Consider the following 23,268-nt stretch of genomic DNA (forward strand, 5'->3'; position numbering starts at 1 on the left):
AGCTGTTGTGATCATTATCCAAGCTTTCCAGTGTTTGGCTTCAGATGGTACAGTATACTATTGACCTTTTTGTGTGATATGTATAATTTACTAATACTATAATTAAACATGTATTATTGTTTAGGACTGTAATTAAAATGTAGTTGTATATCAATCATTCTAAGAGCCTTCATCCCTTGACAAGGTGAAGATGTATAGTATTATATGTATATGTCATCTCCCTACTAATTCCTTGAACCACTCTTTCCCCACAGATTCGGCATTTAACCTTAAAACCAAGTTGGGTTTGTGTTTGACTCCGAGCCGTTATTTCCCAGAAGTGTGCTATGACGTGCGCTGGACAACCAACAACCGCCTCCTTGTACCTCGCATGGATAAGTGTCTGGGAGCCCAGGGGAAGACTTTGGGCAGTGGAGTGAGCCTTTATGATTGTGATGAAAATAGTGACCTCCAGAAGTGGGAGTGCAAGAATCAAACTCTACTCGTCCTCCAACACCAAGATCTTTACATAAACGTGACGAGAGATGGATCAGGGGTTCTCACCAAAGTAACTGGTCCCAATAGCCACTTCATAATAAGCAACGGACTGCAGGGTCCTTGCTCAAGAACATACAGAGGTATGGTATTTATAAATACAATTTTGAGGTATTCTTACTTTGCTGGACTATTTACTATTTTCAGTACTTTTACTTCTACTCCACTACATCTCAGAGGCAAATATTATACTTTTACTCCACTACAATTATTTCGTTTTTACAAAAACTTGAGTTACTAGTTGCTTTGTAGATGTATAATTACAAAACATACATTAATTAACCACTTCAGCCCTATACTGTACATTTCACCATTTGAAAATATCTACAAGCTCACAATGAGCTTGTAGCTATTTTCAAATGTCTTTTTAAAATACATTTTACACACTTGAAAACAAGTGAAATAGGACATTCTGTATAATGATGAGTACTTTTACTTTTGGCACTTTAAGTACATTTTGATACCAATACCTTTGTACGTTTACTCAAGTCAATTTGGAATTCCAAACTTTTACTTATAACAGTATTTTTACTTAAGTACAAAATGTGAGTACTTTCTCCACTACTGCATTTTAGTAGTCTTTTGACTCTTGTGGTAACACTTCCCGTAACTCTGTTGTCTGATGTAAAAAATAAATGCTGCATGGTCCTAGCGCTTGATATTGTATTTCAGGAATTGTATATTTATTAACTGTAAAATACATAGATAAATATATTTCCGGTACATTTACAGTATATTTCTATGTCATCGGGAGCAGACACTGATACATACAAATTGTGTTTAATAGTGTTATAGAAGAATGGAATTTGTTCTGTGAAAAACCTACTAGTGAAAGATGTAAAAATATATTAGTTGAAAAGGTTTCGCAGTATGACTTGGAACTGCTGATTAACTTGTTTATCACACATTTTTAGTGAATCAGGATTTGTCAAAAGGACAGCAACATTATAAATCAAATGTCTCCTTTCTAGAATTGGCAAGTGTGGTGTGTTCTCGATCTCTCAAATATAATTAGCAAAGAAGTCAGTGGTATACAATATAGAGATAGAATCTATCTTAAGATACTGCTTTGAAACACTTTGTACTCTCGATTGCCTCATATTCTCTGTACAGATCAATATATTTTATTCTCACACAACTCTCTTTTCTCTACCATTTAGAGATTTTCACTATTGAGGGAAATGCCTTTGGCAGGCCTTGCGTGTTTCCCTTTTCCTACAAGGATGAATGGCATTCAGACTGCGTCACTGACTCCCGTTCAAAGCGCAAATGGTGTGCAGTTGAAGCAAGATTTGAACATGAACTCTGGGGATACTGTCCATCCATGTGTGAGTATTATCATTGGTTAGTAGGTTACCAATTTACAATTTAGGCATTTAGCAGACACTCTTAATCCAGAGCAATTTACAGTAAGCAAGAACAAACATGGTAATACATGGAATATTATCTATATAATAAAACTATGCGTAATGCTAAGTTACATAAATGCTACGGGCTAAGATAGAGTCTGAAGAGGTGGGTTTTCAGACTACGGCGGATGTTTGGGAGTGAGTCTGCAGTTCTGATTGCAATGGGAAGTGCATTCCATATTTTTGGAGCCAGAAGGCCAGGGAAAAGAGTTTGGGACGTGTGGAGCGTTGTCCCGGCGTTTTTAGCGAAGGTAGTTCCAGCCTCCCTGCGTCGGCTGATCTGAGCGTGCAGGAGGGTTTGTAGGGTCCGATCAGACTTGCAAGATATGGGGGTACCATACCTTTGGTTGCTAAGAAGGCTACCATCAGAGTTGTGTACTCTGTTATATATTACCATGTTATTGACAGTACACAGTATAATTTTTGCAAACAATAGTCTGTCTATATAAAATATATAAAAATATTCTTCGCAAAGAAATAATCCAGCTACTTGTGAGGAAACCTGTGGTATCTTGTATGTAGCACACTGACTGTTCCAATCCAAAACATGTCAAGAGTTTAATTTCAGAATTCTACTCTTTTTACTCATTAAACTTATAGCCTTAAAGTACAATTGCAGGTAGATGTTTGTGTTGATTTGTCCTATTCCTGTACTGGTGTTTCTCAGCCACAGATAACTGGAAGAAGCACCCTGTAACTGGAGTGTCCTACCAGGTCAACAGGCAATCAGCTCTGAGTTGGTTTCAGGCTCAAACCAGCTGTAAGCAGCAGGGAGCCTCCCTCCTCAGTATCACCGACCCCCATGAGCAGGCATATGTCACAGGTATAGTAGTACCACCCTGTATATCCTACCATGAGCAGGCATATGTCACAGGTATAGTAGTACCACCCTGTATATCCTACCATGAGCAGGCATATATCACAGGTATAGTAGTACCACCCTGTATATCCTACCAGTGGGTTTCAAACCTTTTCATGTCAAGGACCCCCAAAATGATATGCATTTGTTTGTTTTTTTAAATGTTTTTTTTGTGTGGCTTTCGCCTTTATTTTATATATTTTATGGAGGGACAGACAGTAGGCTGACAGGAAATGGGGAGAGAGATGGGGGGGAAGACATGCAGTAAAGGCCGGCGGGATCGGGAGTCGAACCCGCGGCACACTGCCAGACTGGATTACCAGCCAAGGTGCCTGGACCACTGAGCCATGGCCCAGGCCATGAAATGCATTTGTAATTTGAGAAGCAAAGATTGTAGTTAAAAATGTTCACTTAAAAAAATATACTGGTATATTAAAAGATTTGCAAACATTTTCTCTTCTCTTTATCTTCTCTTCTCTCACCACACACACACACACACACACACACACACACACACACACACACACACACACACACACACACACACACACACACACACACACACACACACACACACACACACACACACACACACACACACACAGCATTGTTAGGGTCAGAGAATTATATTCTCTGGACTGGACTGAACCTGAACCCAGACCATGGATGGGGATGGGCAGATGGGAAGCCATTCCGCTATCTACAGTGGGATTCTGGTAAGTGTTCCTTAACCTGCAACATTTCTTCCATTCCATAGTATCACTTACCTGTGCAGTGCATGGCCGCAGCAGTGGTGTGGACTGATTGTGGCTGCCTGTGGTGGCTCAGCCTTACTTATCCACCATTTTTAATACATTCCCTCGAGGGAGTGAATCGCACGCCTCTGATGTGGCTAATTTTGAGGTCTGTGGAAGACAACTGTAGGGCCTTTCTGAACTGTGTGCAAAGACACAAATGTTTGTGAGTCAAAAAACCCTGAAATAAATGGATGGTTTTGTTTGGTTTGTTTTCAGATAATCCACTTCCTGATCCAGGACACGCCTGTGCAGTGATAGACTCTGGAGCGCAGTCCAACTGGAAAAGTGCTGTCTGCAGCAAGAAGCTAGGCTACATCTGTCAAAAAGGAGGATCCTTGCCACGGCCTACTGAAGGTACGGTACAGAAGAAAATTATTCTATTCTTCTTTGCTGTAATTGTTTGTTTGCAATTATTGTTATTCTATCTATTTACTATTCATTTCTGATCAGTTGAGACAGGTCACTGTTCAAGCCCTTGGACTCCCTACAATGGTCAATGCTTCCATCTTCACCGTGAAAAGAAAACTTGGTCCGATGCTAACACTGAGTGCCGCAAAGAAGGAGGAGACCTGGCCAGTGTTCATAACATAGAGGACCACAGCTTCGTCATCTCTCAACTTGGATACGGTATACATGATGGCCACAGTTTATTTTTTATTTTTTACAGATTGTAAATATGTGGATCTGTGTTTGTATGGGGAAAAATAGGAAAAATAAAATCCAATAAAAAAAACGATAATTGTAAATAATAATAATAATAATAATAATAATAATAATAATAATAATAATAATAATAATAATAATAATAATAATAATACATTTATATAGCACCTTTACAAAACTGGGTTTGCAAAATAAGAGGCATAAGACAGAAGTAGTAAACCAGCATGAAAGGGATTTAAAAAAAAAAACAGGTTTAAATGGGTTTAACCAACACCTGGAATTCTGTATCCCACTGTCTCCATGTGTGTAGCCAGCAGTGACGAGCTGTGGATCGGTCTGAACGACAGGAAGACTGAGAGACTATTTGACTGGACCGACCACTCCACTGTCACATACACCAGCTGGGAGTTTGGGGAGCCGAGTACCTCTGGTGACACAGAGGACTGTGTTCTAATGCGGGGAGAGGTAATATGAGCATAAATGTACACATTTTTATATCGATCTATCAATGCACCACGTCTCTCTCTGTCTGTACAGTACATACAGTTGGAGGCCATCGATATTGTCCTTTTCTTTTTGCTGAGGTTTGCGTGATCTGCGCAAAAGGACAGTTAACCCATTTTGGGCGGGAACCCCTTTTGGTGTTTTAATCATTATGTTATAATTTAGCTATTGAAAAATAGCAGATCTACAAGCTCATAGCGCGCCACCGAGTGGCGCGCTACGAGCTTGTAGGTCTGCTATTTTTGAAAAATTGTGAAAATGTTTATTTCAGAAAACTGGAGGATTTAGAAGGATTTTTTTAAATTTTGAGGTCAGGCCTAAATGGGTCAAATGATAAGGGACAATATCGGTGGCACCCAACTGTACAGTACGTCTGTACGTGTGTACGTCTATAATGCACGTAACTCGAGAACCGTTCACCACAATCAAATTCGACACACACGTTCCACACCCCTGCAGGGAGTACAGCGCCCGATGTTGAGTCGGTCGGACCCACGGTTGTCCAGAACCGCCACAAAAGGACCCTGCCCGGGCTCTGGATAGGGCCCCTGCCCAGGCTCCTTCTGACATCACAACACTCACACATATTTGGGCATGCCTGATACAGAACTCCATATATCGGAATAAAGGAACACAGAGAGACAGATACAGAAATCTCCATATATGGGCATAAAAGGGACACAGACAGATGGGTGGAACGGGTACTCTGACACTGGTACAACGGGTGGGGCATGGATCTCCCACTTCCATCGTTACCGACTCTGTGCTCTACACCCGGGCACCAGTCTAGTATGTATAACAGCTATATTTCTTAGATGGCAACTTTACTGATATTTTACATTAATTTTCTAGTGTGAGGAGAACATGTAAACATTTGCATATTGTAGGCTATATTGCACTGATTGTGTGCAGTGGCATTGTTATGCTGAAAAACATATTTTGTTGTACTGTAATATCACTATAGTGACCTTTGTAACCTTCGTACCGTGCAGAAGGGGAACTGGGCAGACCGCTCATGTGAGGAGAAACATGGGTTTATGTGTAGTAAACCAAGTGCTACCAAACCCACCGAAGATGAAGTGGAGCAGAATGTAGGCTGCAAGCCTGTGAGTGTTTCATTATTTTTGTTATTACAGACACATTCAAATTATCACTGGAATTTAAATAGGCCTACCAGGGCGATAATGACCAGGGCAATCATTATTTCTAATAGCAATATGACAAAAGACAATGAGAAAACAGTAATTATAGGAACTGTGCAATCTACACTTTAACTATGAGCTGCGTGCGTGGCATGCCAGTGACATTGTCATGGTTAAACTGAGCTTTATTATAAAATTGCCAGTGGCCACTGCAGTTACAGGTAAATTAAATTAAATGAAATGATTACTATATTTACCCAGGGTATCTGGGCTAAGCTCAAGAACTTGTTTCCAGCCAGGCCCTGATCATAGAACATTTCATCGTAGTGGTTCAATGCCTTGTTCAAGGGCACTTCAGTAATGTGGATGTGTTCACTTCAGTGGTCATATAGATAGCTTTCATTAGAATGCCTCTCACATCGCAAGGCCAGTGTTGTACAGTATAATATTAGACTTAACTACACCTCACACAACCATGCACTTAAACTCTGACCATATTTTTATTCCCATGGGCACCACTAAAATGTCTTTGTGGAAAATAGCCAACATGTTATTTTCTGCTATAATGTTCCCCCCTGAGGATGCTATGGTTCCAGTGGCTAACCTATGCATTGTCTGTAGCATCTTTCTACCATTAAGGTTAGATCACTTGTCGGTTGCTTCCAGACGCACCCAGCCACCCACCATAAAATAATGGATCTATATAGTACATTTAAATTATATCTATGTCATGGAGTAGATCAGGCTATTTTCTCTTTCCGGCTGCAGAAAGAAAAGTTTATAACGTTTTTGTCCAATTGGGTTAAATAGTAATGGCTTTTGCGGAAGGATTTTGTAGAGGCATGCAGGAATGAGTGACTACAATTATTGCTCATGTAACCCATTTCAATTATCCTAATGCTGACAATCTCAAAAAAGATTTGAATATTTAATTAAATTATTCGGTAGGCCTATACTATATTTAATAAATACCATTTTTTGACGTTTTCTTTTAATGACACAGAATAAAATGTTCTCTGGTCATGATTAACCAGGATCCTGGATGGCTTAAAATATTTTAGATTGATATTGTGGGAAATCTCTATGGGAAAAATGAATGGGCTTTCTGTATCTGTGGCACCACAAAATGTCCACCACTGCCACCACTATACTATAGCAATGATTACTATCAGACTATATAGTGCAGGGTTCCCCAATTCATTTTCCTCAAGGGCCATATTTTGACTAGGGAACCAGGCTGGGGGCCGAGACCGCACGCACGTAAAATTGGGTTTTTTATTTTTTCATTAATTAATTTAAAAAAAATCTCAACCAGTGGTCCGGGGTCCACCAGTGGTCCTTGAGGGGGTGCCCAGTTTGACATGCATAGGCTACTGACCCCCATTTAATGCCATTTATATCTGGGACACCCCCCCAAAACAAAACAAAAAACTTAAAAAAAAAAAAAAATCTTCCAGGGGCCACAAGGGGGCGCTCCGCGGGCCGCAAATGGCCCGCCTGATATAGTGCTATTAACAGTCAGTGACACTTATCTAACACTATTTATATATTGCCTGTGTTACAGGGTTGGAAAAGACATGGTTCCTACTGCTACTTGGTGGGTTCTGTGACAAAGACGTCTGATGAAGCCAAAGCCGAATGCACGAGCTCAGGCTCATACTTGGTGGACGTTTCAAATGGGTGAGAACATTTTTTCACTTTAACGTGATCAACCTCAGGAAATCACAGGTCTTACTGTGATTTACATTGCGACCGTGAAAACCTGCATTTCCTGTTAGGTTGTTGGTCCATATGGTCACGCCTCGTGACATCACGCCTCCATATATGGTCCGCCTCGTTACATCATGCCTCCATATATGGTCACGCCTCGTGACATCATGGAGACCCTTAGATCTCCATATATGGTTGTCAGTCCATCACGCCTCGTGACATCACGCCTCCATATATGGTCACGCCTCGTTACATCATGCCTCCATAATATGGTCACACCTCGTGACATCATGCCTCCATATATGGTCACGCCTCGTGACATCATGGAGACCCTTAGATCTCCATATATGGTTGTCAGTCCATCACGCCTCGTGACATCATGCCTATCAGGTGACTATCATCACGTGGATCTCCATATGAAGATCACAACACTGACCTCATCAAACCCTGGATAGCCATACATGGAGAAGACTGGATCATCACCTACATCTGTATATATGGAGCCTTACAGCAAATCTACATCTGACCTCATCGACACCAGATTAATAGTTTAACTCCTGCTTCTCAACTGTGCCATTTTAAGAAGCTCTGTTGTTTGCGACCTCACCCTTTAGTGCGAGGTCGCTTCTCACCCTCAGGTCGCCTTACTGGTTATATAATAATGTATGTACTTTTATTGCCTTCACGTGTTCACATCCTGTTGATTTCTCTACATGTTTCTAGAGTGGATAATGCATTCCTTATCAGCCTGGTGGGGATGAGACCAGAGAAGTATTTCTGGCTGGGTCTCTCAAACCAGAGAAATATTGATAGTTTTGAGTGGAGCAACAAAGCAACTGTGAGATTTACTCACTGGAATGCACTGATGCCAGGTACTGTATGGAGAAAGAACATTTCCGTAACTTTTAATTGAATTCCAAAATGAAATGCTGGAAAAATAAAATGTATCAAAGAAATGGCAAAAATACTTCCGCAGTTCTTTATATTGTGAAGAAGAGGTCCCGCACACTGTCTTTCACTTATAGAGCAGTAGTTTTATTAGATGACAACGTTTCGGTCTAAACGACCTTCATCAGGTATCAGGTATTAAAAGTAATATAAAGAACTGCGGAAGTGTTTTTGTCATCTCAGAATATCTCAGAATATCTTTATTGCCATTGTACAAGACAACGAAATTGATTTGCAATCCAGCTCAAGTGCATTTAAAACAAAAGACATAATACTAGTCTATATACCACCATTCTTGATGATGATGTACGATGATTAGAGCACCCCTCATTTCACACAGGTGTGATTTCTAATAATGAATTGATTTTAATTTTCTTTATTCAATGATTTTGACAGATAAACGTTATTACTTGCGCAAGCAGAGTGTGCCCAAGTAACCACAGTATACCGCTAATCAACTTACAAATTACATAGAGGCATTTCCTTTAATCCACCCGACACTGAAACATATCTTTATTATGTCACCATTGAGAGCCAGTTATACCAGTACTTGCACGCTCTGCTTGCGCACTAGGGTGCAACAAGCAAGTAGGCACTCGACAGAGTGCAGTTCTAGTTATTAATATGTATTTATTTTATTTTAGGCCACCAGCAGGGTTGTGTTGCCATGCTGACTGGGATTTTTTCCGGGCTCTGGGACATCCTGCCCTGCACTAATAAAGAGAAGTACATCTGCAAACATCTGGCAGAAGGGGGGGTCATAACCCCGCCCCCGCCCACTCCAACCCCGATCAACTGTACTGAAGGCTGGACGCCTGTGGCTACCAGACACTTCTGCTACAAGGTAGAACGCAGGAAGTAAAATGCTTCACATGCATGGGCAGATGCAAAAGATGCAAAGATCACAGCATAATTTGTCGATCTGTCGCTTTGTATATCTGTCGCTCATCAAGCGTGCGTCCGTAGTGACGTGTGTCATTGCAGCTACAGTTGTAGTTTTGTAGCTTTGCATCTAGAAGTTGAACCCAGCTCAGCTTCAATTTGTAGCTTTGTATCTTCATGTCGCTGGCTTCCATTGACAATGCATGGTAGACTATCTTTGCATCTGCCTGTGTAAATGCAGCAAAAGGCTTCATTCACATACATTTAGCCAGGGATCACTCAAGTAAGAGATTTTGTAATCCAACTCAATTAGACTTAAAGTTTAATAAAAAGGAATTAAAAGACCTAAGCCCACGTACTTGACCTGTGTCCGGATGTACTCGCACTGTAGCATTAGCTATACTATCTTATTGTAGCACTGGATCATCATGATAGTGACTTCTTCTTGTTTGTGTCTCAGTTCTTTACAGGACCACGTTCTGGTGAGAAGACCTGGCATGAATCCAGAGACTACTGCAGGGCCATCGGAGGAGATCTACTCAGCCTCCACAGTAGAGGAGACATAACAAAAACGTCACGTACACGGTAAGACCTGAGACACAGCTTCAGAACCAGTTCTCAGGATGTTTTAAATATGTTGCTTTTCAACACATAATATAATGACCAAATCTGGGAAATGCTCACTGCTTTTCATTTGCTTTTCTTTTTTTAATCACCACAGCTACGGGAGAGCCTGGATTGGCCTCAATGCTCCTGACCAAACCACTGGTTTTGTCTGGACTGATGATTCAGCTGTGAGTTGAAAATGTTGGACAACTCAATTGTCATGTTTTTATTTTTTACTCCTCAAAAACACATTTACGGGACAAATAGTTTAGTGGCGTACGTATAGTACGTACGGGCGAATGGGGCACTCCCACAGCTTTCTGAACAGTTGCATGTGCTGCTCGCCCGTATGTGTATGTCCTCATCCCTGACCTCGACCATGCATGGTCTCATGATGTCATCATCCCTAATGCTAATTCTGCCCTGCATTAAGCCTATGGGACCGATCGCGTCCAGCTCTCGCATGAAATGCAGCCTCTCTTCTGTAGCGGGAATATAAAGAACGTACGTTTTACCTACTCACCAATACAAAGACGGGTTGTGTAATTAGAAAGCCTACTTTCCTTAGTGGACGCACTCTGAGCCCCCCACCACACGTATAATATGTACCTTTTTTTTTTTGGCCAGAAAGGGATTGTTTTCACCGGACGGAAAAATCTTTCCTATACCCCTTCAAATAGACAGCAAATAGATAATTGTGCCATTTGTTTTTCTTCACAGGTAAATTTCTTACACTGGATGCGTGGACAGCCAAACAACCCAAATAATTCTCAATCATGCGTTGAATTCGGAATGTCCCAATGGGATGAGGAAGGGTCGTGGAAAAACGTACCCTGTGCGAGTTACAATGATTGGCTGTGCCAGATACGTGCAGGTAAGATTGTTCTCCTACGTGCGTGCGTGCGTGTGCGTGCGTGTGTCACTGGACCCTGAAGTCCAAGATCCACACAATTTTTAGACCCCATCTTGTTTTTAATTACTTAAAATACAAACTGTGTTCCAAGAAAGAAAGAAAGAAAGAAAGAAAGGGAAATTAGTCTGGGCAAAGAAGTATGAAAAAAATAACATAATCACATAATCAAACTTTTGCATGCAAGTTCAAGTAGAGAAAGATGATACAGTATTTAATAGTGATCACTGGCACCTGAACCCTGATACTGACAGCAAAACATCTATGACTGTGCAGTATTATGGTGTTATTGATCATATTGGCCTCTGGTCTGTGTCTTCACAGGAGTCACTCCAATGCCACCCCCCAGTATCCCTGCCAAAGGTAAGTCTCCATTACATAACTATATGTACAGTAGATACTATCAGCCAACAATTTGTTTGACATTAATGTTTTTAATTAATAGAACTTGATCGCGGGGGATTCAGTTGTCATAGCAACACTGTAGTAGCCATGAAACACGTAAGACTAGAAATATACAAAATAAGTTGTACAGTAAGGTTAGAATAGGGCATAGCATAACCATTATGTGGTTCTATCAATCCAAAGCTCATTCATTTTACCAGGCTGCTATGGTAAAAATGAATGGGCTTTGGATCAGTGGAATCACAAATTGATGAAGAATATTAATGAAAAAAGACTGCTCTGGCGACTTCATTCATAACATTTCTCAACCCTTTTCAGACTTCAATGAAACTGCGGATGGCTGGCTTGTTTGGCAAGGGAATCAATATAAAATGAGTCCGTTTTCTATGGCAATGGAAGATGCCCGCCATTACTGTCAACAGAAACATGGTGACTTGGTCACCATCAACAGTGAAGCTGAAAATACATTTCTGTGGAAACAGGTTGGCAACAACATTACATTACTTACTTAGTTACTTACAGTACTTAGCAATCATGGCACTGGATGCAATTCATTCGTATGACAGTAATAAGAAGTCCTGCCGTAATGACGGTGTGTGTGTGTGTGTGTGTGTGTGTGTGTGTGTGTGTGTGTGTGTGTGTGTGTGTGTGTGTGTGTGTGTGTGTGTGCGTGCATGTGTGTGTGTGTGTCTGTCTGTGTGTACGTGCGCGTGCGTGTGTGTGTCCGTTTGTGTCTACAGATATCCAGAGGTTATAGTAGATATTACATAGGTTTGAAAGTGGACCTTGATGGCTCATATGAGTAAGTGTGTTATGTATTACATACTGCCTGCAAATTTGACAACAATAATCAAAATATAGTATTAGTATAGTAATATTATAGTATTATTGAGTGTAGACTAACCTACAGTGTTGTTCTCTAAGGTGGCTGGATGGATCTCCAGCAGTGTTTACGAGGTGGGATGAGAATCAACCAGATTTTCGTAACAGTGATGAGAACTGTGTTTTCATGAACTACAATAATGGTGAGGACATTCAGCATTAGGGCTGTGAATCTTTGGGTGTCCCACGATTCAATTCGATTCCGATTCCGATTCAACTCGATTCTCAATCCAAAAGCATTTCTTTCCAGATTCAAAACGATTCTCTATTCAAAATGATTCTCAATTCAATACATATAGGATTTCATCACGATCTACTCCAGTCTTGTGGCATGAAAGTACATTTCTTAAAAAAGCTTATTGTAAAGGTTTTATCAACTGAATGTTGTGAACACACAAAGGTAAATCCAAGACAACATGTACAAAACCTTTTTAATTTCTGACTGAGTCTGACACTCAGTTACTTTTTCCTCACTCAGTTACAAGAACAATACATTCAAGTAAAAACTGCTGTAAAATAAATAAAATTGGTAGGCTTAAGGCTCATACATAGTCTGGATTTTCGGTGGTTAGGTGACCACCGAACTACAACATGACGTCACGAGCCGCGGTGAAGAGCAAACCACCGCCACCGCTCCAGCCCTTCTCTCTGTTTTTACTCACCACCGCTCAACGTTATTTCAGCTCCGGTGGTCAGCTCACCACCGGAGCGGTGGTCACCTCACCACCGAAAATCCAGACTATGAATAGGCCTTTAGGCTAGCTGGTAGTCAGGGACGTAGCTGACCATTTGGTTGCCCTACTCGTAGGCTATTTGTGCAGGTGTCATGTTGTGTGCGATTGAAGCGGCTGCTAAGCGCTGCTTCATGGCGTCTATGATGAAACCAAGAAATAAGTAGGCCTATATGCAATCCCAGCAGCTGCACATGTCCTGTGTACAGTATTTTGTTTGTTGTATAGGCTACAAATTCAGAAATTAAACAATTAACCCCTCTTCAATGTATTCACAGGTTTCTGGCATGATTACAATTGTGGTCTTGAGCACCGTTTCATTTGCAAACGCAGCGCCTCACCCCCTGTCAACACAACTGTAGCCCCCACTGTGGCTCCTAAAGGTGGCTGCCCATCACAGTGGACCCCATTTGGCTCAAAGGTGAGAGGTCTTTGTTAAGGAATATATAGAGCAGTGGTTCGCAACCATTTCTGGACCGGGGCCTACTTGAAAATCTCAAAAGTGTTGACGGCCCACCCATGCTTCATGGGCATGGATATATGATACTGACTATAATACTGACATGATGCTGATATGATAATGATACAATACTGACATGATACTGACATGATAATGACACAATACTGACATGATACTGACATAATGACGCAATACTGACATGATACTGACATAATGACGCAATACTGACATGATACTGACATAATGACGCAATACTGACATGATACTGACATGATACTGACACAATACTGACATGGCTGTAGAAAAGAATACCAGCACTCACGTAGTATCCTGGAAGGATTTAAGCTTTAATCCAGCAGCAAACAACAGTGTGGACATTTCGGCCCGAAACGTCCACACTGTTGTTTGCTGCTGGGGGGAAACATAATAAAGCTTAAATCCTTACAGGATACTACGTGAGTGCTGGTATTCGTTTCTACAGTTTGTATCTTCCAGAACCGTGCACCCGTGACATTGTGACATGGAAATACTCTACAGAGTACTTGCTTTTGCTTTCTTCTTCACAATACTGACATGAAACATGATACTGTCATGAAACTGTCATGGTACTGACATGATACTGACATGATACTGTCATGATACTGACATGATACTGACATGATACTGTCATGGTACTGACATGATACTGACATGATACTGTCATGATACTGACATGATACTGACATGGTACTGTCATGATACTGACATGATACTGACATGATACTGACATGATACTGACATTATACTGACATGATACTGTCATGGTACTGACATGATACAGTCATGGTACTGTCATGATACTGACATGATACTGACATGATACTGTCATGATACTGACATGATACTGACTTGATACTGACATGATACTGACATGATACTGGCATGATACTGACATGATACTGTCATGATAATGACATGATACTGACATGATACTGACATGATACTGACATGATACTGACATGATAATGACATGATACTGACATGATAATGACATGATAATGACATGATACTGTCATGATACTGACATGATACTGACATGATACTGACATGATACTGTCATGATACTGACATGATACTGACATGATAATGACATGATACTGACATGATACTGTCATGGTACTGTCATGATACTGACATGATAATGACATGATACTGACATGATACTGACATGATACTGACATGATACTGACATGATACTGTCATGGTACTGACATGATACTGACATGATACTGACATGATACTGACATGATACTGACATGATACTGACATGATACTGTCATGATAATGACATGATACTGACATGATACTGACATGATACTGACATGATAATGACATGATACTGACATGATACTGACATGATAATGACATGATACTGACATGATACTGACATGATACTGACATGATACTGTCATGATACTGACATGATACTGACATGATAATGACATGATACTGACATGATACTGACATGATACTGACATGATACTGACATGATATACAACACGTCACATCGTGACAAGTTGTTGGCTTGTAGATTTTTGGCAAGTAACCGTCAGTCCGTCGTACAACAGAGTATATATTAGGCTTTAGTAACCTTTCCAGATGGTTCCACCTCAAACCCCATTCAATCTTGAAAATAGCAGATCTATAAGCTCAGAACGCTTTACATTGAGGCTCACTGTGAGCTTGTAGATTTGCGATTTTCACTATATTTTAAAAATGGTGGTTAATTCATAATGTACTTTTTCCCTTTCCTCGAGTCAAAAGTACAATATTTCAAAAGTACAATATTTCTCTTTGAAATGTTGTGGAGTAAAATTCAAGTATCCACAAATAAATACAGTTCTCAAGTAAATGTACTTGGTTACTGTGCGTCACTGGTTGTGGCTTGGTCTTCCCTCCTGAACTACAGTTGTAGCAACTCCATAAATGGGGATATAATATTACTTTGTAAGGATATTGGCTATTCATCTCTCAGAAACAGAAAGTTAACATTATTTTAATATGTCATACTCATAGTGCTACCAAATCATTACCGACCGGAAGGACACATGGACTGCTGCAAGGGCACAATGTAAAAATAAGAAAGGGAATTTAGTCTCCATTATGTCAAGGCATGAGCAAGGTATGTCATATTTCCTTTTGTCAATGAAAGATTTCACACACACACACGCGCGTGCACGCTTATATGTCCATCCATTGAACAATGTCCCTGTTTAGTTGCAATGTTATATTAAATAAATGTATATTCAGGAAACATTTGATGTATTTTTGATTAATTTACATAATTATCATTCTTTGGTAAAGGGGTTTTAAGGCCTATTCATACTGGTCACCAAAAAAGGTTTACCAACCCAGTATAAAACCAGCTGCATTCACGTGAGACTCTCCAAATCATTTTTTTGTAGTATTTCTGGCCAGCCAAATGGCAACAGCAGCAGCAGCTTCAGATCTTTGGATTGGTTTGAACAGTGTAAGCGGTATTGGATTTTACTGGACTGATGGGCGTCCAAAGCGATACACAAACATGCGTCCCATCTCTGTGAGTAGAGTATTGAGATCTGTTTTAAGCAATTGAGTTCTTATGCTGACTACAAATCCATTTCTTAGACATAAAGTATCATACAAAATAATAATAATAATAATTAAGATTGACTTTCCGATTCTTCATTTTAGCCACCCCGTCGAATCCCAATGTCCCTCTCTCAGCATCGACGGAATTATATGGTAATTATGTTCCAACAGGATTTTTTTTAAATTGTAATGGTTCTTAAATAAGTTATTCTAACTAACTAAGGGCAGTGTGATGAATATGTACCAATATTAATACATCTCAGGGGAAAAAAAGAAAACAAAAAGTACATTCATATATAACTGTCTATCTGATTTTTCATTTAGGAATTCCGTCGACACTACCTTCATACAATGTATGACACTGACGAGGTAATAAACATGAATTTCAATTGTAACGCTTGAATTATGTAAGGGATAATATCTGGCTAGGTGGTCATTGTCGGGAGATAATTCACCGACAGGGAGTTTAACCACCGAGGCGAAGCCGAGGTGGTTACACTCCCTGAAGGTGAATTATATCCCGACAATGACCACCTAGCCAGATATTATCCCGCTTATTACATGGCTAACTAACATAAATTAATCCATTGATCCAAAACACAACAAAAAAAGTATTCCATAACTTCGCGCTGGCTGCGTCTGCCCAGCTGCAGGGCTGAAGCACTGTCGGAAAACAAGGAAGTGAGTTGATCAAATAGAATCCATTTTCGGGTCCAGCTGCTTCGTCTATTTCTCGCTCAAATGTTTTCAAAAACATTTTTAAGAGCAATGTTTAGCTGTAAATTACATTGTGTGTCAGTAGTGTGTGTGTTTACATGGCTGTTATGTTGGAAACGGCAGTAAATCAAGCGGGCGCAGCCGCGCAGCTGGTGGTGCTCAGAGGGTTTGATTAGGCAGCGGTCATTATACAGCGGAGCGGTCATTATCATGAGATAACTCACCGCTGAATTAAGCGATTGACCAATCAGAATCAAGCATTCAACCAAGCCATGTAATAAACTCAAATAACAATGTGCAGTGTAATCTAGTACAGTATTTAAAGGTGGTGTAAGTGTTATAATTTTGTTAAAATAAGTGTTAAATACATCTATTGTGATCACTGAGTGTTTGTTCAGTAATGTTGTTTGTTCAGAGTCTCCCCATCCCTCCAGATCTTTAGTAAACTAAAATACACTGTCAGGCCAGGATAACAATTTTATCCATCCACCAGGACAGAAAATGAGCAGACAAAATTGGAACTGGAACACTATGGCATTGAAGCTGATGAATTATCTTTGTGGAGTTCTCTCTCCTAATTGGATAAAATTAGCATCCCGACCCGAAGATGTATTTTCCGTTTATTAAAGAGCTGGAGAGATGAGGAGACCCCTGTTAGGGAATATAGAGCTTTAAACAAACAAAATCAAATATATATATATTTTATATAACAGAAACAAATCACATCACAATACATCATTTAAAAATATTTAATAAATCTCACTAAAAACAACATACATATACCAGTAATGTACATTCATATTACTTAAAATGCAAATTCTGATTCTTCTTAATTTCAGATTATTCTATCACACGGTTCTGAGGAGGTAATATGTTCTAACATCTATCTATAAATGCTCGTGAGTGAGTGAGTGAGTGAGTGAGTGAGTGGCAAAGTGATTTTAACGTTGTTTAATCCTGTTTTGCTTGCAATCTTTCCAGAATAAGGGTCAGTGTGTTTCGTTGAGCAGTGAACTTGCAAACCAGGAGTTTGGGAAATGGAAAATAAAGTCCTGCAATGACACCAATGGATATGTCTGCATGAGGGATGTGGGTGAGCTAAACTTCTGACCATATACCCTAATACAGTATGTGACCTTACTGGTCAGAAACAAGAGTGGTGGACAACCCTGACTCAACCCCAATACTTGAGTCAAACTATAGATAATCCTGCACAGATATTACTCAACTACAAAGGGAAAGTTGCTCTGTCAAATTAGTAATTGAAATTTCTTTGAGTACTTGCTTTCAAATTACAAAATTACATTACATGTTTTAATATATGCCTTGCATTATTATATTGCGTATTTGCATTATACTTAGGCCTATGTGAAATATGTCTTTAAGTGGTTAATTGATAATGCACTTTGTCCAAGTCAAAAGTACAATATTTGTCTTTGAAAGGTAGTGGTAAAGTATCCAAAAATACAAATACTCAAGTAAAGTAGGCTACACAGTACACATATGCCTATTAAATCAAGAAAGATACTTAAGTACAGTACCCAAGTAAATGTACTTTCACCACTGTACATTTAACATTTACAATCAACATGTACATAATTAACATTGTCCTCAACAATGTCCGACATTGAAGCATTGTTCACGAAGAGTGCAATGCTAATAAATATAGTATAGTTGTTTTGTCACTGAAGTAGGCCTATTTCCAAAACGCAATGACTTTAAATGCTAGAGCTGAATGATTCTATCTTTCTGTCCCTGGAATGTAAATGAGAAAGAATTGATTTAACATGTACTATGTACACGTGCAAATACTGTATTATGGTCAAAACGACTGTCCACTATAATTTTCCACAGACAAACGCTTCCCAGTTGATGCAGAACCAATGACTCCTGATTACTATGTCAAACTGAGTAATGACTCTATAAAGATTCTGACTCAGAATGTGACCTGGGATCAGGCTAAGAAGCTTTGTGAGGCTGATGGTGCTCAACTGGCTAGCATTCGGAATGACTGGTCACAAGCCTACGTGGAACTGCAAGCTCTGAATCTCCAAACACCTTTATGGATTGGTCTCAATTCAAAGGAGGTACATGTTTGTGGGGGGTCCCCCAGCACAATGTGTTGACATAAACATCCGTTTAACCACTTTATACATCACCACTGAACTGAATCTGGAACTATAGCTTTGTTTATTGTGCTCAAAACCTTGTGATTTATTTTGATCATTCTTGAAATTATTAATAATGGTTGTAGGCAAGAAACAAATAGGGTTAGTGTACACTACATGTATACTCAAATCAAAATCAAATCAAAAAAAGTGTGTGTGTGTGTGTGTGTGTGTGTGTGTGTGTGTGTGTGTGTGTGTGTGTGCGTGCGTGCGTGTGTGCGCGCCGTGCGTGCGTACAGAAGACAGACAGGCAGACTGATTGATTGATTGATTTGTACATTTTTAAATGAACCATCCCTGCTTTCAGACTGGAGGTTACTTCAGGTTCATTGATGGTTGGCACCTGATCACAACCTACTGGGCACGAAACGAGCCAAGCAGAGGCCAGCCCTGTGTGTATGTGGACGTGGATGGAAAATGGAAGACTGCTCTGTGCAATCAAACCATGAATAGTGTCTGTATGAAGACCACAGGTATGACAATTATAGTAGCTGGATTACATCATCATCAAGTCATGACTTAAACCAGGGGTAGGCAACCTTTATTATCAGAAGAGCCATTTTTGGCCCAAATACAATTCTATCTGGAGTCGCAAAATATGTTTGCTTTAATAAAGCAAACTTTAAGTATTTGTTTTTCTGGTCTTTCAATATTACATTGTATTGTTTGCTAATTTCTCAAAGCATATCAAGTATACTATACCAGTAAGCCAGCAGCATTGGTGGTGAAAACAAACAAAGATGTCTTATCATTGTCAATTAATGAATACATTCTTCTATTCTTCTATTTTCCTTCATTAAATTTGATTCTGGTGTATAGGCAACATTGTTTTGCAATATCAAAATGAAAGAATAACTTTATGCCTACTACAAATTCAATAATAATTAAATGTAAAAAAAGAAAAGAAAAGAAAAAGAAAACCTCTTATTCCTTTTCATACTTCTTTGCCGTAGCAACTGGGAGCCACGGGAGAGGGCCTATAAGGGCCACATGGGGAGCCACGGGAGAGGGCCTATAAGGGCCACATGGGAGCCACGGGAGAGGGCCTATAAGGGCCACATGGGAGCCACGGGAGAGGGCCTATAAGGGCCACATGGGGAGCCACGGGAGAGGGCCTATAAGGGCCACATGGGGAGCCACGGGAGAGGGCCTATAAGGGCCACATGGGGAGCCACGGGAGAGGGCCTATAAGGGCCACATGGGAGCCACGGGAGAGGGCCTATAAGGGCCACATGTGGCTCTAGAGCCGCAGGTTGCCTACCCCTGACTTAAGCAATTTAGTACACCAGAATAAATAAAGATTAATGTGTGCATTCATCTCCACAGTAAACAATATAGTCATTTGTCCCCACATTGGGTTGTATCAATTACACATTTGGTTCATATGGCACAGATGTTTTAATATTGGATCAAAGTCAAATATCAGACCAGCCCATTGAATCTCCAAACAGGAAATACCAGGCCTAATCTAGTGGTTCTCAGCCTTTTCTGGACCATGGCCCACTTGAACATACAGAAGGCATTCACGCCTCCCCATCTGACCACTTAACACAGCCTCACCCATCTGACCACTTAAAGATGGAGTGCCACGATTTTTTTCCAACCTAAAACATGATCATCAGGAATTATTATAGGAGGAAGAACTTTTTCCAAAAAGTGTACAGTATTTGTTAAAATCATGCTTTTATGTGGACACACCCACCAGTTCATTAAGTATGCCTGGTTTGCCTGGTGGGTGGTCATGGGTGGTGATCCACCTGAACTGAAGCCGCACCCACAGCTGTAGTTGTATGATAAAGGGGGAGGGGTTAGGGGAGGGGCTGATAGTGTGATGTCACTATATATTACTGGTTATTTCATTGGCCTGTTTGACTGTCAAGGGTTCAGCCTCCAGGAAGAAACCCTAAATACAAAGTTAATACACCATTGCACATAAAAACGACTCCAGGGTGTCTAATGAAGTACTGTCACCTCATAGACATGTGAAAAACTGGAAAAATACAAAAATGGTGGCACTCCATCTTTAACACAGCAGCCGAATGGATCAATGGGAATAATGTAGTATATATTTATCACCATGAAAACTCTTTCATTTCTTTACCTTTATTTCAAGAGTTTAAAGAAAAATGCCATACTGTATATAGTTTGCCAGTGTCCTCAGGCATTCTGAATTTAATCGTATGAATAGTGTCTTGTTTTGTGATTTATTTTCATGTTAATTTGGTCATTGCAATTTCTCCCAACTACAGACATGCCACCACCGACTGTGTCGACTGAGCAATACCCGGGTGTCTGCCCTGACGCCGTGACTATGCCATATTCAGATAATATTTACTGGATGCCGTTTAGGGATAGTTGCTACCTGTTCGTGACACATGAAACCGAGTGGGCAAAGGCAGCTTCTAGCTGTAAAATAAAGGGTAAGACTACATTCTCTTACACACACACACACACACACACACACACACACACACACACACACACACACACACACACACACACACACACACACACACACACACACACACACACACACACCAGTAAGACTTGAGTGTACAGGGTTTGATGAGGTCTGGCCATATATGGAGCGTGTCTTGAGTGTACAGGGTTCGATGAGGTCAGATCAACATGTCAGGACAGGTCAGCTCCATATATGGAGATCTAAGGGTGGCAGGGGGGGCAGGGATCTTTATACTGTATATGGAGACGGGAGATGACCTGGGAAAAGGTCTTTAAATAAATACTTTTTGAAATGTCTATGAGGAAAATGAACGGGGAATCATTTCCTGGGCCCTGGTAGGGGAGGCAGGACTGCGACGCTCTGTAGTTGTTAGGTTCATATAGAGTCTATATGAACCTAACAACAGCACTTAAGCTACCTCCACATTGCACCGACGGTCGGCTGTCGGCCAGTTTGAAAGAGTCGCAAGCGTGTTGGCAGGAGACTCCCGACGAGAAGCTCCCATCGCTTGCCGCCCATATCGCCTTATCGACGCGCCGGAACCATAGAGTATAAAGAAGGATAGAGACTGATCTGTCAGTGGAAGTTGCTCAGTCTACTTCCGCATTGGACCACCAAATTTTGGTGGTCCAATGCGGAAGTGCAACCGAGCGCTCAATGTTAAAGCCCAGCTGCACGGGGTTTCCCGGTCATGAATCCACGGGTCCGCCTGTAGTCCCTCCTCTTACCACTAGGGCCCAGTGCTTCAACGTTGGAGTGCCTCACTGGCCCCTTGGCTGGAACCCGTTGATGATGAAGAACCGAACATGTCCGGTCGGTTGCCGATGTCGGGAGCGACGCTATCCATGTTGTAGTGATGAGGGGGGTAAATTACTTTACTCCACTGTAGAGTGGACTTTAGTCTGTTCGTCATGTTTCAGGGCTGACTACTGGTGTAGTGGGTGAATATCAACTCTCAATTAATATAATACAATCAATTAACTCCAGTCTCCAAATCAACTCCAAAGCAAGACTAGCGAAAATTATGCTATCTTTGTTTGTTTTGGTGTGAAGCGTGTTGCCAGATTCTGTGAGTGAAACACAACGACCAGGTCTATGAAAACAAATCCAAAAGAAGCAACCAGTTTCACTACTTGAGCCCTATTACATCAGCTATTTTTTACATGAATCATGAAAGCAAGCCCAAATAAGCAACTACACTTCAGAAATAAGCCCAAACTATAAAGCAACGGGCAACTATGAATATTAAGCTATGTTACAGGACAACTAGACCAAAGTCGCTTATAATAAGCAGACCTGGCAAAACTGCAAACCAGCGCTTTCTGCAATTTGCATGGTGGAAAATAATCTTTCATCAGCAGACTGTCTTTGTGCAGATAAGAAATGCTAGTCTGTTGCAATATGAGAGTTTTAAGTAGTCTTTGACTAGTCTGGACAAGTTGGGGGGCACCAACAAACATGTAAAGTTGCACCGTCTGTCGTGCAAACTATTTCTCACCATGCAGCATCCTCCAGTCCTTACGGCTTGCCCTATAAGTGCCACAGCCTTGGGTAGGCAACCTGGCCTGGCGGAAATCTGCTCTCTGGGGTCGGGGAATGCACTTTTCTAGTTTTAATGTTCTGTATTTTGTGTTGTGAAGGTGCGGAACTAGCCAGCATCGAGGATCCTGCTGAGCAGAGTTTCATTGAAAGCAATGTGAAAATGCTTAAAGACAGCCACAGGAGCTTCTGGATAGGCCTGTACAAAACTAACAAAGGTACAGTTACACTGTCTTCTTCACCATAACAAAGATGATCAACAATTCACTGTCATGGTTAAATCATTAATGTACTGTAAATACTAAATCAAAGCAAATACATACTGTGTATA

General features: G+C 40.6%; 2 protein-coding genes across 2 annotated transcripts in view; both read left to right on the forward strand.

Moving 5' to 3' along the window:
- Nucleotides 1-23,268, forward strand: part of LOC306943329 (macrophage mannose receptor 1-like) — a 49,681-nt gene that overhangs the window by 25,139 nt on the left and 1,274 nt on the right. Inside the window, exons 26-28 of the mRNA XM_079529586.1 lie at nt 19,245-19,410; nt 21,187-21,357; nt 23,039-23,155. Of these exons, the coding sequence (XP_079385712.1) occupies nt 19,245-19,410; nt 21,187-21,357; nt 23,039-23,155 (454 nt within the window). The remainder of the gene's footprint in view (nt 1-19,244; nt 19,411-21,186; nt 21,358-23,038; nt 23,156-23,268) is intronic.
- On the forward strand, nt 1,770-17,879 carry LOC306943750 (macrophage mannose receptor 1-like; the record flags this gene model as incomplete). Its single annotated transcript, XM_079530280.1, has 23 exons — nt 1,770-1,862; nt 2,611-2,766; nt 3,408-3,518; nt 3,816-3,953; nt 4,050-4,226; nt 4,573-4,727; nt 5,759-5,872; nt 7,473-7,588; nt 8,342-8,490; nt 9,211-9,410; nt 9,909-10,033; nt 10,170-10,242; nt 10,775-10,928; nt 11,289-11,327; nt 11,688-11,851; nt 12,110-12,171; nt 12,294-12,394; nt 13,261-13,403; nt 15,498-15,603; nt 15,887-16,020; nt 16,155-16,205; nt 16,377-16,421; nt 17,751-17,879. The coding sequence occupies exons 1-23, from the start codon at nt 1,859-1,861 to the stop codon at nt 17,877-17,879; spliced, it is 2,646 nt and encodes an 881-aa protein (XP_079386406.1). The 5' UTR covers nt 1,770-1,858.

The sequence above is a fragment of the Electrona antarctica genome (assembly GCF_951216825.1).
Source record: "Electrona antarctica genome assembly, chromosome: 19".
Classification (NCBI taxonomy): Eukaryota; Metazoa; Chordata; class Actinopteri; order Myctophiformes; family Myctophidae; genus Electrona; species Electrona antarctica.